The sequence below is a fragment of the Strix aluco genome, chromosome 4 (assembly GCF_031877795.1).
Source record: "Strix aluco isolate bStrAlu1 chromosome 4, bStrAlu1.hap1, whole genome shotgun sequence".
Lineage (NCBI taxonomy): Eukaryota > Metazoa > Chordata > Aves > Strigiformes > Strigidae > Strix > Strix aluco.
The window spans coordinates 122,496,943-122,515,482 of NC_133934.1; the positions used below are offsets into that span (position 1 = coordinate 122,496,943).

At 41.1% G+C, this 18,540-nt stretch overlaps 1 protein-coding gene across 3 annotated transcripts; it reads left to right on the forward strand.

Annotated features, from left to right (window-relative positions):
• Positions 1-693: 693 nt before the first annotated feature.
• Positions 694-17,086, forward strand: PCNX4 (pecanex 4). 3 transcript variants are annotated; one of them, XM_074820906.1, is made up of 12 exons: positions 694-929; positions 3,663-3,715; positions 4,423-5,149; positions 6,865-7,044; positions 7,136-7,650; positions 8,488-8,588; positions 8,737-8,859; positions 9,121-9,484; positions 12,232-12,335; positions 12,787-13,823; positions 14,355-14,541; positions 14,903-17,086. In XM_074820906.1, the coding sequence occupies exons 3-12, from the start codon at positions 4,461-4,463 to the stop codon at positions 15,152-15,154; spliced, it is 3,552 nt and encodes a 1,183-aa protein (XP_074677007.1). In that variant the 5' UTR covers positions 694-929; positions 3,663-3,715; positions 4,423-4,460; the 3' UTR covers positions 15,155-17,086. The 3 variants fall into 3 exon arrangements, with proteins under 3 accessions (XP_074677007.1, XP_074677008.1, XP_074677009.1); XM_074820907.1 differs by lacking the exon at positions 694-929 and adding an exon at positions 944-1,738; XM_074820908.1 differs by lacking the exon at positions 694-929 and adding an exon at positions 1,759-3,345.
• The last annotated feature ends 1,454 nt before the right edge of the window (positions 17,087-18,540 follow it).

Here is an 18,540-nt window from a genome sequence, read left to right on the forward strand (position 1 = left end):
TTTCCTCTACCAGTGTTCTCACCTTGACTTAGTTACACATGAACAAAGAAAGACCATTAACATTCAAGACTAAGGAAAATTTATTTAAGAGTATTTTAGTATGATCATAGAATCATAGAATCACTCAGGTTGGAGAAGACCCTTGGGATCATCAAGTCCAACCATCAGCCCTACTCCACAAAGTTCTCCCCCACACCATATCCCCAGCATCTCATCTAAACGACCCTTAAACACATCCAGGAATGGTGACTCCACCACCTCCCTGGGCAGCCTATTCCACTGTCTGACCACTCTTTCTGTGAAAAATTTTTTCCTAATGTCCAGTCTGAACCTCCCCCGTTGGAGTTTAAAGCCATTCCCTCTTGTTCTGTCACTAATCACCTGTGTGATGTTAGAATGCTGTGGGTTGAGTATTCGTGATGTTTTAATATAATACTAGAATGTTGTGTATTGAATGTTAATGTTAAACCTTGTAATAATTAAAGAACCAGACTAGTTTGTTTGGGTCTGCCACAAAGATGTCCGGAGAGCCCCCGCACCCCCCCGCGGGGCCGGGGCCGCTTCCCGCAGGCAGCGCGGAGCGCCGCGGCGCCTCAGGCGGTCAAAATGGCGGCGGTGGCCGAGGGGAGGGGAGAGGGGGCGGAGAGGGGAGGGGGCCGCCGCGGCGAGGCAGGGCCTCACCGCCACCGTTAGCCGCCGCCTCCACCTTCCCCCTCCCCGCCGTCCTCAGCAGCAGCGCCGGGGCGGAGGGGCCACCGCCGGCGGGGAGGAGCGCCCGGCCGCGGCCTGCGCCCTTCACACTGCCTCCGGCGGGAGGGGAGCGCTCCGCCATCCTCCCGCCTCCTCCTCCTCCCGCCGCAGGCTCAGCCCCGTTCCCCTTCTCCCCCCGCCCCGCAAAGCCCCTGACCTGCTCCGAGTCCGGGCCAGAGGTAGGTGCCCGCCTCGCGGAGGCTCTTTCCCGCGGCTGCCTCTCGCCGGCTCCGGCTGTTCGCCGCAGGGGTGCAGGCACCCACCTGCCCGCTTCCCCCCGCCCGGGGGCGGCAGGGGCCGGGGCGCCGCGGGGCCCTTCCCCGGAGCAGGCAAGAGGCGCCAGGGCCTCCCCGAAGCGGGAGGCAGCGGTGTGGGAACGGCCGGGAGGGGCGGCCCGGCCCGTGCGGCTCTGCCTGACCGGCGTTGCGCTCCCCTGGGTTTGCCCGCCGGCCCTGCCTCGGCGGGCCCGGTGGCTGCCTGGTTTCCCTTCCTCTCCGGAGTTGAAAACAGCAGAAGCTTTATTTTTGGTCGCTTGGTTGAATTATTTTAATTTCCGTTCCTGCAGAAGATCTGAGGGAGAGGTGGCTGGGTAGGAAGCGTGGTGGCTCTGGTCAGGTGCAGAGATGTCTGGGGAAGGACGGTCTGCCGCCCTTCCCGAGGGGATGGAGGGAGGCTCTTCCCAGAAGGGGATGGAGCGTCTTGGCCTAACACCTCGCGTCCCCGGCCTCGCTGAGGGACGGCACCGACGTGTTGAGGAGAGGCCCGCAGCCTGCTCCGTCTGCTCCTGGGCTGGCAGCCGGCCCGCAGCACCGCGGGATCCTTAACCCTGGAGCAGAGGTGCGGGTGTCTGGGCGGGCAGGCGGGCAGGGGGAGCGCCTGGATTTGCCTGGAGAGGGGCTGCCCGCAGCTCCCCTCGCACCTCCCTCCTGGGCTAGCAGGGGGTTTATCACTGTTAGTCTCGCGTGAAAAGACCTGGAAGACCACTGAGGTAGGTATTTCTAAGCCTTGTGTGCTTCAGCAGCTTAGATGGCTGAGATCTGTACACGTGTTCTCCTGTAATCGGCTTGAAATAAAACCAAACCGCGCTGAGCTGATCCACCATCGATGGACGTGAGGGATGGTGTTCGTTTAGACAAAAACTCACACCCTCCTGTGAATTTCTGCCTCAATTTGAGCAAGATTCGCTTTGTTTTCTTTTGTAATAAGGACGCAGAGAGGATATTGCAGGGGGGGAACTTGTTAAATGACTTGATGGTGTTGAAGTCCTTTTACCATCCTTGTTATGATAGTATCTCAGTCACATGGATCCCCGCTGGTGATGACAAACTGTTGTGGTGCGGGTTGTTTGGGTAACCAGGCAAGTTGTCAAAGTCAGGCCAGGCCTGTATGTTAGGAATGTATATTGAAGCCAGGTCCTGTAAACACTCATTAATGTGTGGAGGCTTGTTGCTAGGGCTTTGCACAGAAATAACGAGACACGCATGAGTGCCTCTTTGAAGTCCTAATGTGCTACCTGACTATTTGGAAGCCAGGAGGACAGTCGAGGGTGTCCTTTCCATAGTTCATGAGCTTCAGTCTTGGGATTTTCATTTATAAATAAACTCACATCTTTTTATGCCTCGTTTTGGAGTATAGCCAAGTAGAACTATATTGTTTATGTGCGTAGATTTTTGTGTCTCACACAAAGATGTCTATTGTTTACACAGAAACTGTAAGAGGAATGTTTTGTTAACATTTTGTTAGCAATATAAACTGACAAACACAAATGCAGACTAGAAATTGGAACAAAAATAGCCCTTCTTAGAGCAGAAAAACACAGCTGCCAGAAAGCTGTTTTTCAAGGAAAACTATGCACCTATTGGTTCTATGTTTCTTTTAAAACTCAGCTTCTATCATTTATGCAGGTAGAAAGGCATGTAACTTTCACAGCAACATACTTTCATGCCTATGTAGCCCTCTAAACAGTGTTTCTTTTTCTAAACAAGATTGGATGAATTGTGATTTTTTTTTTTTTAATTACATTTGAAATTTGTTTTTAGTTGGGTGTGTCTCTTACATTTTCAAATTCCTTAGCTGACTGCAATGAATTCCTCTCTCCATTGTCAACATGTGTCTTTTCCATTAAGACTGACTGCTGCCTTTTCCTTCCCTTAAGAAACTTTTAATGGCTTGAAATAGTATGACCAAAAAACCTTTATGTTTTCAATATTCCGTGTTCAGTAGTCTGTTCTTAAAATAAAAAAGTAATTCCACAGCCTACATGGAGAGTAGTTACAGAGCCTGTAAGGTCCTGCTTTTCATTGTGGAGTGTAGTGACTTAGTGGACCCTGAACACAAATTTCCAGTTGTGATAATGCCCTTTCATCTCTCTCATTTGCAGTGTTTCTAACTTAGCCCCTGATGACCAGTATCTACTTACAGTCAAGTGACTGATATGTTTAAAGGCAAGGAGTAAATTGTTCTTGGAAGTGCCTAAAAGCATTTGTTATTGTAGAAAGAAGGGATCACAGTAGTTTGGAAACTCCATGGCAGCCGAGTGTTTAATTTTTAATATATCAGCAATGGTGGCTAATAGGTATTCATCAGATTATACAGGTCCGGTAGAAGAAAGTCAGAATTTCAGTACTTGCATGTCTCCTAATGCATATCAACCTCTCTTCTTTAGAATTATTATTAATGAAGTGCTTTAACACTGCATTTTTGTGCTGTTTTTTCACGCTATTTCTTAGCTTGAGTATTCATGGATTCTTGCTTTCATGCCTAGTAGCATAGAATTATATTTGAATATTATAGTTACCATCTTACATTCATTATTTCTACATTGCCTGATCCTCTCTAAATGAGTATTCATATACTGATTTCTATTTGATGATTCACTGTAAATGTTCACGGGTATCTTCTCCTTTTTTCAGCTTTCTCCATTGACATATAGAAGAATATATGCCGATTCTGCTACAACTCACAAGTATTGTGTTTATTTTTTTATTTTATATGTTTTAGGAAGCAGAAAGTGAACTGTTTATTTTGTGTCTTGTGTAGTGCTTAGTATAGTGAGATCCTGTTCTGCAGCTAGGCTGTGTAGGGAGAACAGTAAAAATGCTGATGTGGGAAACAATTTTTAATGCTTCTACTAATATCCTTCTTACAGTTAGTTTATTTCATAAGACTTTGATTTTTACAGGGTCCTTGGCATGACTGTATCCTTGCACTTATGTGGCTATTCACTGAACTCACTGACTCTTCTGTTTGTACATGGAGATCCTTAACAGGATTAATTGGAATTAGAGGTCTGTGGTAAGACGTGATTGGAATCAGACCAGATGGAAAAAAAAAAAAAAAAAATCAGTTTTAGGAAGGTGTTCTGGTGTGGAGATGAGTTGGTTTTGTCATCTCCCAGTAACAGATTATATGTTTTATTTGTTGCCTAAAGCTTCAGATTAAAGAATATGTTCACATTTTTAAATAGATAGTCTTTTTCCATTTTAGGTGTTTGCTTAGTAGTTGAGTTCTAGCAGACTCTGTGGGTGCTTTAGGATGATCTCTTACTAACACTAACATGTCAGAATTCCACTATAACTTGCTAAATGAAAATAGGACAAAAGAATTCCCTGGTTAAGTTCTGAGTTCCAGATTCAGTAATGTTTTGTTCTTTTTCTTTCTGTTCTCTTACAGGAAAGATGATACTCATCCAGCATTCCTGAATAATAAGAATGGGTCCAGATGTACCTCTGCTGAATGACTACAAACAGGAGTTCTTCTTGAAGCGCTTTCCACAGACTGTGCTGGGAGGTCCCCGGTTTAAATTAGGCTATTGTGCCCCTCCTTACATATATGTGAATCAGATTATTCTTTTCTTGACGCCATGGGTTTTGGGAGGAGTAGGAACACTTATGTACCAATTAGGCATTATGAAAGACTACTATACCGCAGCACTTTCGGGAGGACTGATGTTTGTCACTGCACTTATTCTTCAGATGACAAATCTATATGCAAAGCAGAAAACAGTGACGGTAGAAAGAATGCAAATTCAGAATACCCTAACAGATGAAGATGAGTTTGAATTTTCCAGCTGTGTAGGTTCAGAGACAGTAAAATTTATTATTCCTGGCAAGAAGTATATAATCAACACTGTATTTCATTCCCTTCTGGCAGGGGTATTGTGTGGGTTGGGAACTTGGTATTTGCTGCCAAACAGAATAACCTTGCTATATAGCAACATCGGAGGAACTGTTGTGATCTTTGTATTTGGATGGGTGACTATATGTATAGGGGAGTATTCGTTAATTGTAAATACAGCTACCGAAACAGCTACTTTCCAAGCACTGGATACTTATGAAATCACTGCTCTGATGAGACCTTTCTATATCTTTGTCTTTATTGCAGTGGATCTTGCACACAGGTAAACCTAATACAGTGTTTAGCTGATTAAAGTAATGCTTATTCTGTATATTTTGCATGAGAATTAAATGAGAATTAAAATCTCAAAATACATTTTCCTCAGAAGAATAATTTCCATCTATTCTTCTGAGGAAAATGTATTCTGAGATTTTAATCAACTATAGGAACCCCAAAGAGAGAAGCTAGAAGTGTATATGGTAAAAATTGAGGCTCTACACTGTGCATAAAAGGTTGTTCTTAAATTTTTATAGCATTCCATGTAAATTAGGAAGAGCAGTTAAAGCAGTTTCTAAGTAAGGGACAGCTAAAATTATCTTCTACTGTGTCAATTCCAGTATTTTTGTACAACAGCATTTGCATCAACATCCTTTTAAAGGATTTGTTTCGAAAACGCATGTTCCTAACCTGGAATCATAGATCTAAGCACTGCAAAATTCAGGAGTACTGGATTTATATCCACATCTCATCCTGGACTATTTTCTAATTTAGTCTTTGCAAAGTGATAGCAGAGGGTTTTAAACTACAAATAGCAACAAAGGCAATAAAGGACTATGAATTTGATTTAACGAATGGATAGGCAAATGTGAACACTGCTATATTTTTGTTATATGGATTTTGAACTTGGATTTTTAAATGCTTTTATAACACAAAAGAACTATGTCAGTCTACAAACAGGAGACTTCTATATTTCCACTTTTCAGATGAGTTCTTAGCTAAAGTATTTGTAGAATCTCTTGAAGCAAGATGCTTTTAGACTTACTCTATGCATTCATTCTTCCTGTCGGGTGATATTTATATCACTTTGTCACATGTACATATTTTATGGTTGGGGTACTTCAAATGCATTAAAAAAAAAAAAAAGCATGTTTGATTTTACTAGTTTTGCACTTGGAGATGTCTTTGTTAATGATTTACTCTAGTTGCCTCTTCAGTTACGATATGAAGATTAAACACATGGTCTTGGACCCCAAATTCTTCTATCTAATTTCGTGAGGAGAAAATTCAGACATTCTTTAAACCCCTGACAAAATTCCTTTGAGGCTTACTTATTTATTTATTAAGTAGAGAGAAACCAAGTATCTTAACAGTCCACCTTTAATTAATTATTAGCTGGTGAACTGTGCATGACTTAAAATTTATGAAGATTTCTAATACTGATCTCTGTATTTTTACAGGAAGATTTTCATACTTTTGTAGTAAATAACATTTTATATTTCTGAAGAGAGTTTATGTCTTGGTGTACAGGCAATATGCCAGTTCTTTCAGTGTTAAGGTCTATGTCTTGAGTCTTGGACTTGCATAAAGTTTCCCTTTTGTAATTCTGAAAAAATATTTAGCGTTTTTTTGTTAAACAGTTGAGGTCTTAAAGCCTGTGGGCCTTTCTTTTTGCACAAGTATTTCATGAATGTATTATCACAACAGTATCAAAACGATTAGGCTACTTACATCACTTGACTCATCTGCGTAATCCGAAGGCTTCAAATCTTTTGAATGAAAAATTAGCCTGTGTTCTGATGTTCTAATTCGTGTATTACTGCCCTAAGCATAAATGTGTGTCCTTATTTTTCCTTTTAAAAGATGCTAGTTGAGGTTTTGTAGATTGAATATGTAATGTTTATACTTCTGGATTTGCTATAGTAGTTAAACAAAAAGTCTTCCCACACACTAGTTACCTTTTCCTTCACAGAAGTCAAATACATTTCTTCTTTTATGCAGGTTTGCTGTCAACACACCCATTCTAGAACAGACAAACCAGATTTTGCACATCATATTTCTTTTTCTGCCATTCTTATGGGCAATGGGAATTCTGCCCCCGCTTGACGCGCTTTTTCTGTGGGGAATGGAACAACTGTTGGAGTTTGGACTAGGAGGTTCACCTATGTCAAGTAACACAAAGTAAATGTTGTTTATATAATTGTAAAATATATCAATATTGTTTATAACCTTTTTCTTTTCAAGCAAATCTTTTTTATTTTCTCCTTCACAGGTTATTAGTAATGTTTCTCATTTCTGCTGGAACAGCAATAGCATCGTATTTCATTCCCAGCACTCTCGGTGTGATCCTCTTCATGACTGGATTTGGGTTCATACTGAGTCTTAACCTAAGCGAGATTGGTTTTGCCTTCAAACACACCATGATCAGCCATTTAGCCTCCAGCAAATCTAAAAATATGCACAGAGGTCTTAGAATACAATTTGGGTGGAGGGAATTTATTTTTTATTTGACCGTGTTGACATTTGCTCTCATAGAAGCTAGCCTGCTGCATCAATTTGCAGGCTTTTCATCATTTTCCAAAGCCAGTCCTCAGGCTATAGCAAGTTACATTCTGATCATATTACTTATAATTATGTGGATTCTTAGAGAGATTCAGAGAGTGTACTTGTTTGGAGTCTTCCGAAACCCCTTTTATCCAAAGGATGTCAGGACTGTGACTGTGTTCATGGAGAAGCAAAGAAGGCTAATGAAAGTTGGTGTTGTCAGGAGGATTTTACTAACACTAGGTAGGAATACACACTGTCTGTTGTTTGTTAGATGATGCTTGTAGGAAGATTGAAACAACGCTAGAATTACTGTATGTGCAAGATTCTGTGAATGAACTAAGAAAAAACAAGTAGTTGGAAATACTTGATGTTTTGCTAAATTGTGCCTTGACAGGTCAAAAGTACTGGTTCAGAATATTTGAAAGTGATTAGTGATTTTATTTCTTTTTTAGGGGTAAACCTAAAAAGTTGAGCTTTTAAAAAGTCCAGCTCAGAAAGCAAGGCCTTTTAAAGGATTTTAGTTACAATATCAGTACTGACTTTTGAAAATATGGCTCTTGTAGATATTTTTAAAAGGTACTCAGAAACAAAAGTGAGTTGAGAGTCTTCAAGCTGACTAAGTATTTGGTTCTTACAACTTGCTAGTAAAGGGAACAGTCTCTTTTCTGGTAGGTTAGGGACAAACATATTTTCTTTGGGGGAACCAAAATTTGATCTAAATGATTTCATTTTATAAAGAAGCATCAGTTTGGGGAAGTGGATTGATGAGTACTATTCCCATGGGGGTTTTTTTGCTTATTTGAGTATTCCCATTGTCTTGGGGAAACAAACATTTAACAGCAAAAAAAGTAGCAAGTAACAACTAAGCATTGACATAAATATTTGCCATCTTGGGCCATTAGTGCAGATACGCTGTTTGATATCCTGGAAGTGTAATACAAAGAGGAGTTTGAAATAATGAATGGAAGAATTCTTTTTTTACGCTAAGATTTCCATTCTGCAATAGGACTGCTTACCTCTGTAGACTTTAATTATGTTTTTGGAAGGAAATCAATGATTCTTTTATTTCAATTACAGTGTCTCCGTTTGCTATGATAGCATTCCTGTCACTAGACCGTTCGCTACAAAATCTTCATTCTGTGTCTGTTTGCATTGGATTCACAAGAATATTTAGGATGGTAATTTCAATTTTAAATATGTTAGACTAAGAAATTCTCTTCTACATGATTCAAGTATTAAGGTGACTTGGAAGAAATGTTCCAGGTCATGAAAGCAGAGATAGAGAAATACATTTTTAAATGTATGTCTAACATATCTCTATTTTAGGTCTGGCAGAATACAGAAAATGCCCTTCTGGACATAGTGGTTGTGTCGATAGCACAAATGTTGGTGTTTAATCCAGACCTCTGGTGGAACAGGAGCCTTGATACAGGAATCAGACTCTTGCTGGTAATTGTCATAATGCAAATTTAAACAGACAGTTGCGACTTAAGGTCTTTGTTTCCTTGCCCTCCCTGACTAGAGAATTATGGAGTCCAGGGCCTAGCAAATAGAAACTGAAAAATTGTACTAAGATATATGTTCTAGTGCCAGTCGATGATAATCACGCTTCGTTTTCTTAAAATTATTGTAGTTAAGGCAGCTTTGGCAGTGCTGAATATGACATGATACAGGATACAAATAAACGTGCTTGTTGCATGTATCTTGCAGGTTGGTATCCTACGGGATCGACTGCTTCAGTTTGTCTCAAAGTTGCAGTTTGCCATCGCTATTCTTTTGACATCGTGGACAGAGAAGAAACAACGTCGTAAATCTACTGCCACCTTAATCACACTCAATGTCGTTTTCTTCCCAATCCTGCTCACCTTCGTCGCCATCTCTGCGCTCCTTTCTTCTCCCTTGCTGCCGCTCTTCACGCTACCGGTATTTTTGATTGGGTTTCCTAGGCCTGTCCGAAGCTGGCCAGGGCCTGTGGGTGCTACAGCCTGTGTTTGCTCCGATACCGTCTACTACCAGCAGATGGTTCCGAGTCTGGCTGTTGCTCTGCAGTCTGCACTAGCAGCGGGTAGCCTCGGTAGGTACACTAGCAACACTGTGAAGGAATGTAGCTAAGTATTTTAGGAAATGTGGGTTTGCTGGAGAAAGGAGAATCATAGCATCTGGTTTAAACCATGTTTCACAGCGTAGGTTAAATCTGATATTCTGAGACTGAGAAAAAAGTGATGACTTTTATCCTTCTTGTACATCTCTACTTGTTCTTTTAAAAATTAATTCTGGTTTGTTATCTTTAAAATAAGGAGAAACTAAATGGTGATGAAACAGTATCAATCCTAATCTTTTTATACTGAGCAAAATAGGATGGTATGCACTCATCCCCCCTAATTGGAGGCGATAAATTGAGGAGTTCTCTTGACAGTCAGTGGGGAGAAGGAGGTGTGTCCAACTGCTCTTTGTGATTGTGTATGTTTGTGTTTTTTCTCTGCATCAATCCCATTACTTGGGATCCAGAAGGTGACTTTGCTAATTTGGCTCTGTTAATTAAGTATGGTGAATATGGACCGGGTGTTTGTAGAATACATGATGTAGCCTAACTAGCAGTAAACAGTTGAGAACTGAACCAGTTGGTAAGACTTAATGTCATATCGTGTGCAGGCAGTTAGGGTAGCATTGTAACAGCACTTGTGGTCTTAAAACCTGTGAAAGATATCGTGATGGGTATTTCACAGAATTATATAAACAGAGGTGAAGAAATGCCGGGTCTTTCTCCCAGCTGGAGACAGAATAACTGATAAAATTGGAAGCTTGTTTTCTTGAGAAACAGTCTTTATGTAACCTAAATAATCAAAAGATCAGTGCCCTTAGACAAGAGGCAAATATTTACATAAGCCTCTTAGAAAATGGCTTATGACTAGAAAAAATAGGCTAATATTTAAAGACAGTGGAAGTTAACCTTAATTGCACTTTTCTGAAGACTATATGCAAGTGCTTTACTAGGAAACATTTGCTGCAGTTTCAGTGCTAGTATAGAGAGAGGTCTTAAAAAAATAAAACTAGGAAACTTTTTTCCTCTAAAAAAGAGACACTTCGGTTTGTCTACTGCATCAGCCCATGTATACTTTATAATAGATATATATATATTTATCCTTTATGTATCTGTTATATCTATTTTATATCTATATGAATTTTATATATGCGTGTATATATTTTTTTTTTCACCATTGCCATCGTGACTGCAGTTGCATGTATGCCTCATTAAATAATTTAAAACGCTAGTCTTGAGGGGGAAAAAAGTCTCTTCTTTAATGGGAAAATCTGTGAATGCATGTCTTCAAGCAAGAAAAGATGTGGTGTTCTCAGATGAGTTCAAAATGAAGAGGTACCACTTTGTGTGTCTCTATTTTAATTTAAAACCATACTTTTTTCTGTGTAAAAGAGTTTTAGTAGCTTTAACAGCTAGCAAGAAAAGAATTAAAATCTTTGCAAAATGTTAGCAAGAAAATGCACTTCATTAGCTCAGTGGAATAGAAAAGGTTACTTAAATTTTAACTACAGCTTAATGGTTGGTTTCACTGATTTCATCTTACAACATTCTGAAACTAAAATTCCCTGTGCAAGTGAGTGGTCACTTGAACGTGAGTGACAGCAGAAGCAGGTCATAAACTGGGAGTAAATGTCATGCTTAAAAACAGCACCAGTGTATTGGAGAAGTTGACAGTAGGCTATAACTTAAAAGAAATACAGTGTAACCACCACTTGCTCAAAAGTTTGGCATTGCACTTCTTATTGAAATAGGTAGAAGAGAGAAAAAGTACCATTTTTTTTGACAAAAGTGTCATCTAATTTTTACAGCGAGAGCCAGATTGTGGGATTGTTGAGTACTAGTTACTTTGTGTGACCTGAACTTGTTCAAGACTTGATTTTCAAATTTCTTTTTTGTGTGGCTGTATTTTTGATGATGGCAAACTTAATACAGTGGGATCAGATTTATTCCCCCCCCACACACACACAGACACACAGACACACAGAGGTATTTCAGAAAGACCTCAGGTGATTTCGAATGTATCTGCTGTTAGTGTTCAACATGTGTGATACTGATTCACAAATCTTTAAAGATGAGCAGGTGCTCTTGCTCTGCCTCCATTTATGTATCTGTAAAATGGGTGTGATATTATGTCATTGGTAAACTGACACTTGAGCAGAATCATTTACGCTCTGGATTTTGCATCCTAAAGGATATTTTCTAATTGTTCTGGAATACAGACAGATCAATTTAGGAATTGGTAGCATACGTAACAAATTCTGTTGAGTTACATTTTTATTTCTTCTATAACAAATAAACTTCATAGTCCACAGCAGATGGGGCCATTAAGATACTCATGTGCTATTTGATGATTCTTTAATGTATTCGGCAGTCATAAGAATTTTAGATCTCCAGGTGACATCAATGGGAACTCTGTAGTTGGAAATGCAGCCAAAAATTATTTTAATCATGAAAGTTGTCTCTATAAAGGGAATTGAGGGTGAGGCTGCTTAACCCTGGTCCAGTGTGAATATTGTAGTCCTGCAGTTGTGTGAGGGTTTCCCAATTTTCCATAGCTTTTTCAAAGATAGCACTACAATTTCAAGATCTAGCTTTGCAGCTACTTTCTTTAAGATTCTAGGGTACCAGTTAGCCAGTTTTAATTCATTGTGATGTTGATGCAGAAATACTTTGTTTGCAGTTGAATTCCTCAGTTGGTATGTAGAAAAGGTTTTTATCAATATAATGCCATAATAATACCATAGTGTTTGTTTTGTTGGGTTTTTTTTCCCCTTCTCTAGGTCTCTCTCTACCTGGATCGCATTACTTGTGCCGTTTTCAGGACAGACTGATGTGGATATTGGTGCTAGAAAAAGGCTTCACTTACTGTAGTGTTAACATTAAGGTAACTGCATGCTGAGGACTGACATATTAATGTTTTGAAACGCAAACATTTTGCTGTATAACATTTCAGCAATGTAACTAATGTACCTGATGGCAGAGTCTAAGATAAGTGTTATGGCTGGTTTAACTAGTCTTGTAACTGACATGCTTAGCAGATATGATTTTTTTTTTTTATCATCTACCTTGTGACACATCTTTAATAAGCTGGCTAGTAAGATCTGTATGAGGCAAAGATTTACTTTTTTAAGACCTTGATCTGTGTCTGACACTGTAGTGAGTGCTTTGCTATTACTGTTATCTCTAATAAGATTTGTAGGTACACTTGTGGAAATATTAACAATGGAACATACCTATTTGTTCAGAAAAATTTTGTGGCAAGAAAACAGCTTGCTAGCACTTAAGAATATGCACTGATGAAGACTAAAACCAAATTGTTCTCACTTATGCTTTAGGGGCTAGAATTGCAGGAAACATCCTGTCATGCTGCTGAAGCTCACAGAGTTGATGAAATTTTTGAAACGGCCTTTGAACATCAGGAGCACACAAAGATTCTCTCTCCTAATCACCATTTTGGACATGTTTTGACTCCTTGTACTGTTCTACCTGTGCGGCTGTATTCTGATGCCAGAAATGTGTTATCTGGAATCATTGACTCGCATGAGAACTTAAAGCACCTGAAAGATGATTTCATTAAAGTGCTTGTATGGATGCTTGTACAGTATTGTTATAAAAAATCAAAAACATGGGAAAGCCCAGGCAAGACCGACAAGAACAAAAAAGGATCATTTCCAGAAAATCAGCATAGCGGTGCCATAGAGAGATCCAGGCCTCTGAGGGAAGAAGATAGCTTTAGTGTTGATACAATTGAGGACTGGACTGATGATAGTGACATTTTTGATCTTGAACCCAGTGGCAGAATGAAAGACAGAAAAGAACCTGGGCAGTTGGGAACGACACCAAAAGAACACCTGTCTATTCCAGGATCTGTGGAAACACGGAGCCAAAATGTCCCACAAGAAATGTCACCAGAAGATAAATTATACAGGGCTGTTGTGCTTGGGCTTCCTGCTGTAGACAAAGGGAAACAGCAAGAAGTTTTGCCTCAGGTTGAATTTAGTTGCTCTTACTCAGAGCTATTGAGCATCCCTGAAGAGTGGAGAACAGCCCCAGTGCCTTCCTCCAAAGTCAATGAAATGAGGCAGAGGTTTCCAGAAGAATGGTACCGCTTCATTCTGAGTCAGCTGGACTTCTTTCATCTGAAAGAAAAGCCTTCCAATTTACTTGAAGACCTTATGAAAGATAAAGCTTTGAAAGACTTATACATCCATGGAGTATTGTCGTGTTGTTTTGGTCTGTTTGGACTGGATAACGCCGTGCCTGCCCCAAGCCACGTGTTCAGGGCGTACACTGGCGGTATTCCATGGTCTGTTGGTTTGGACTGGCTAACTGGCAAACCAGAGCTATTTCAACTGGCATTAAAAGCGTTCAGGTAAAACAAAAACATTCTCTCAGAGTATAAAAATTATATAAAGAGTGAAAGTATCAGTTCGCTAAAAGTAGTTCATGTTAAAACCGTATTATTTAAATATATTTGTAACTTCTTGTACTTAAATACTGCCTGTGATAGGGAGATTCCTTCGTTCTGCCCTTCCCCACAGCAGCTGCCTCCAGCACTGGAAATCCGCTGTGTTAAGTGGGCAAAACTAACCCCTTTCCATTGTCCCCATAATCTGAGAAAATTGTGACGGAGTTAAGATGTTTGGCACTTTCCATTAGCGGGCAGCAGGAACGGTGTTTGAGGTGAATGAAAGATGTTTAAGCTAATGTGTTTTACATCTGGCTGAGCTAAAAGCATGCCCGTGGTAACTGCTGGTGACTCAGCTGACAAGCAGTAACTTACGAAGTTGCTAGTAGTGCTGGGTAACGTTTGAGGGTGCCTCTCTGCCTTGTGTAGCCTGAGGAGGCTTTCCTCCTCCTGCCTTGCTGCACTGCTTACTGTATGACTTTCTGTACCTTTTAGATACACTTTTAAACTTATGGTTGACAAAGCAAGCCTGGGTCCAGTTGAGAACTTCAAGGAGCTGGTTAACTATCTGGAAGAATATGAAAACGATTGGTACATTGGGCTGGTATCAGATCTTGAGTGGCAGGAAGCAGTTCTTCAGGAAAAGCCATACCTTTTTTCACTGGGGCATGACCCAAACATGGTAAGAAAATTACTAGTATGCAAGGTCAAAGTTTTCTTCTCTGCTGCTTTTTTTTTTCTTTTTAATTGTTTGGACAGCCTTCATGTTTTGGAACACAAAGTTTATGTTTGTACTGGAGAGGAGCTGACATCACTGTTGTTGAAAATCACCCTGCATTGTTCTTCAGATGCAGCAATATTTCCTAATTATCCTCCTAGATGGAAGAATTGAACCAAGGAGACTAGTTTATACACTTCACCATTTTTAAAGGGATGATATTCATAGTATGTAGCCCCAGAGCTTCATTTAGTGCTTTATAACCAAAATGTCGCGTACTTTCTTGGAGAATGTACTGAACGTTTTGATCTGTTTGTTCTTAAAGGGAATTTACACTGGGCGAGTCCTCACTCTTCAGGAACTGTTAGTACAAGTGGGAAAACTGAATGACGAAGCTGTTCGAGGTCAGTGGGCAAATCTGTCCTGGGAGCTGCTCTATGCTACAAATGATGATGAAGAACGCTACAGCATCCAGGCACACCCAGTCCTTCTGCGAAACCTCACTGTGCAAGCTGCCGACCCCCCTCTCGGCTACCCTGTTTATTCCTCTGAACTTCTGCATCTGCCTTTGTTCTAGAATGTCGGTAGCACTATTTTTTTCATTATGATGATGATGTGTTTTCCATCTGCATGTTGGGAATCAAATGTTCATGCTACATTTATAGACTACAAATAAGATTTTACTCTCAAAACAGCGTTGGATGGCAGTGCCAAGCCAGCGTACCTAATTTGCACAGAAATGGTGCTACCCAGAACCTTCAGCAGGCAGGAAGTTTTGAACTGTTTTCTTGCTGCTGGAACATGTGAGACACCATTGCCTGTGTGGCTGATGAGCCAGGAGATGCTGAAATTCTCTTCTCCAGTTTAGAGGAGAGCAGCATAATTCTGATCATTAACTATTTTTGGTGCGTTCTGATTTTTTTTTCTTTTTTTTTCTTTTTTTCCTTGGACAGGTGACTTGCACTGACAGTCAGGTTACAGCTCCCTGTAGTACCGTCAACCACAGAGTTGGTAACCAAAGTGTACATATGACTATTTATATGATTTTTTTTTTTTATTCTGGCCTTTTTGTATTGGACTGAGTTCAGTTTTAGCATTTGTTATAGTATATGACTTCCGCTGATCTTCCTTAGTTTGTAGTAAGTTATCAGCTATGCTTTAACAAAGTAAATTGTAAAGGATGATTTTTACTGAAGTACTTGTTTTGGGGGCAAAGAGAATTTTTATAAAACAGTGTGCATTCTGACACATTTTATAACCTGTGTGACCTACTGATGAAAGAAGTAAATGTGTAATTGGAGAAGGAATTTAAGTCCAAATGGATTAATTTTCTCATTCTTCCAATATCCATATATTTTTTACATATATATATATATATATATGTTGTTGTTTGCAACCTGCGTTCACATCACTAACCAGTCTTCCACAAATACAGTGAGAGCTTGATGGGGGGGCCAGGGGGGAGGCAGAAATGCAGCTGTCCGTGCCAGAAGTAATTTATTGTTTTTAACCTCACCACAGGTTAGACCAGAATTTGGCAATGGGTTTGTAATATTACAGATCTCCTTGAAAACAGGTCGCAGCCTTTACCCTGTTTGTTACCACCGGTTGTTAGCACGTAAATGTGTTTTCTCTGTCGATTAGTGGTTATGGCATAGTTACTGCTGGCACATGCCGAGCAGGGAGTAGGTAATTGTCTTTAACCTGTAGAATCAATTTAAATCAGACCTGCTCCATAACTGACTTAGTGCTGGTTTAGAACACCCAGCATTGTATAATTTGGAACACGTTCATTAATTTTGCTCCTCACCTTTAAAACCTTTTTGTATTGGATAAAATTTGTCACAGGACTGTGTAGTGTGCACTTGGCTATTAGCAGTTTCTTTTGATCAGTGAGCATAAATGACTCTTTTTAAAAATATGCAAACCACGTAGTACAATTCAGAAGTGGTAAGGAAACACCTGTCAAACTCCATGGTACAACACTCTAACTTACGGGATGAAATTCACGGAGAGCTTTAATGGAACCAGCCTTTAGAAGGTGATGGCTGTGTGGGAGCGTAAATAACGAAGTGCTGATAACCTAAAATCACCTTGCTTGGCCGTGACCTATGTCTGGAAGCACAGAATCACGGGAGCAGATCTGGAAGGGCTTTTAGAGAGCACTTACTTCTGCTCCCTCTCAGAAGGAACTACTGGTAAATGTTGAATCTGATTTAAAACTTCCAATACCAGGAGTATCATGAACTTGTCAAGTAGTTTGCTCCAGTTCTTTGCTGTTCTAGCAGCAGTTGGAAAGTTGGGTTTGTTTCCTAAATCTAATTAAACCTCCCTGCCTCATTGTAAGCCTCTTACTACTTGTTTTCTGTATGGTCACAGAAAATTGAATTACTTTTTTTTTTTTTCTTTTTTGGTGGCAGCAGCAGTCTTGTGTTTGAAGATGGCTGTAATTTCTGCCCTCATTCTTTGTCTTCTGTAAACTGAATAAACTAGCTGAGAAACAACTGAAGAGCTGCGATCCTTTTCTCTTGCTTTCCCCTAGTTCCCTCCATCTGGTGCCCAGCCTCCCTCAGCAGCGTTGCTGGCACCACCCTGGTGTTCCAGCAGAGAATCCCGGTGGGACCAGATGGAGGAGCAGAGCCAGGGCTGTGCAGAACTCCCGTTTGGGCGCAGGAAGGTGGAGCGGGGCTCTAACGCGCTGCAGCATCCTGTCCCTGCCACCGCAGGCAGCGTGTCCCGCCGCCCCTTACTCGTTCACGTGCTGAGCCGGTTCATGCGTCCCAGCCGGTTTTGCAACAGTGTGACCCCGATTCACATGACGATTTTCTGTAACCCTCTTTAGATTCTTTTTTTGGCAGAAACACAAGTTACAGCCTCTTGTTCTGTACCGCAGGTTTGTGCAGCTGAGTGTCCCTGTTAAGTGTGTTGTTTTGTTTGCGTGCTCTTGAACCGTGTCCTGTTTGTTTTGGAGCATTTCTTTGATTTATCAGGAATTCAGAGCACCTTCAAGCCTGGTCTTGTCTGCGGCTCTTGTAAGCGTGTAATATACGCTGCTATTTGGATTATGGCCAGAATCCTAGGACTGGACTGTGTATCTGGGCCTGACCTTATGCCAGGCCACCCCACCATTTTCCCATGTGACCCCCAAGAACTGCTCCATGTTTTCCACACAGGGGTGTGTGCGTCAGCTTTAGTTAATTCCTACCGACACCTACTTGCTTTACAGATGACGATGTTCGTCACACAAAGGTAAGACACCTTCATTTTGTGGCTTTGGAGAACCTTTACTTAATGAGATCAGTTTTATAGAGTTTGAAATCCTTACCAGAGGATTTTCAGCCCCTTTTTTGAGCCTTTTCCAAAAACATTAAGTCCCGGAGACTGCCTCTGTCCCATTCATGTACCATAAAGCCACAGGAATCGGTTTAATGGAACAAAGTGTTAGGGAACTGAAGTTTTCAAATGGCCAATGCTTTGTCCTTTTTGGAAAGTTTCTGCTTTCAGCATTTTCCTTGAACATTGGCTTCCTCTCTAAAGAGGTCCCTGTCCCCTCCGCTGTCGCTCTGCCCACACTGTCCTTTCTCACGCTGGGGGTGGCAGTGGCCCAGGCCGGGAAGGTGGGTCCGTGTCAACACCTCTCGCAGCTCCTGTCCTTAGCTCGGGCAAGGGGAGCGAGCTCTGAGCACGGAGCCCAAGGTGGTTTTGGTAGAACAGAAGCGGAGAAACCTGCATGTGAGCTGAGTGCCAGCCCTCTGCTGCGTGCGGTACTGCCAGCTCCTCTGGATTAGGGGCCGGAAGCTGAAGCATCCTGTGAACATCGTCTGCATGTGTGTTGTATTAAGAGTTGCTGCGTTTTGTCATGCAGACTTGCTGCTGCCTCTTTAGCACGTTTCACAAACCACCGTGTGGGAACTGCTCTTAGAAGTGTCATGAACCTTCTGTTCTCCCAGAACAGCATGAGAC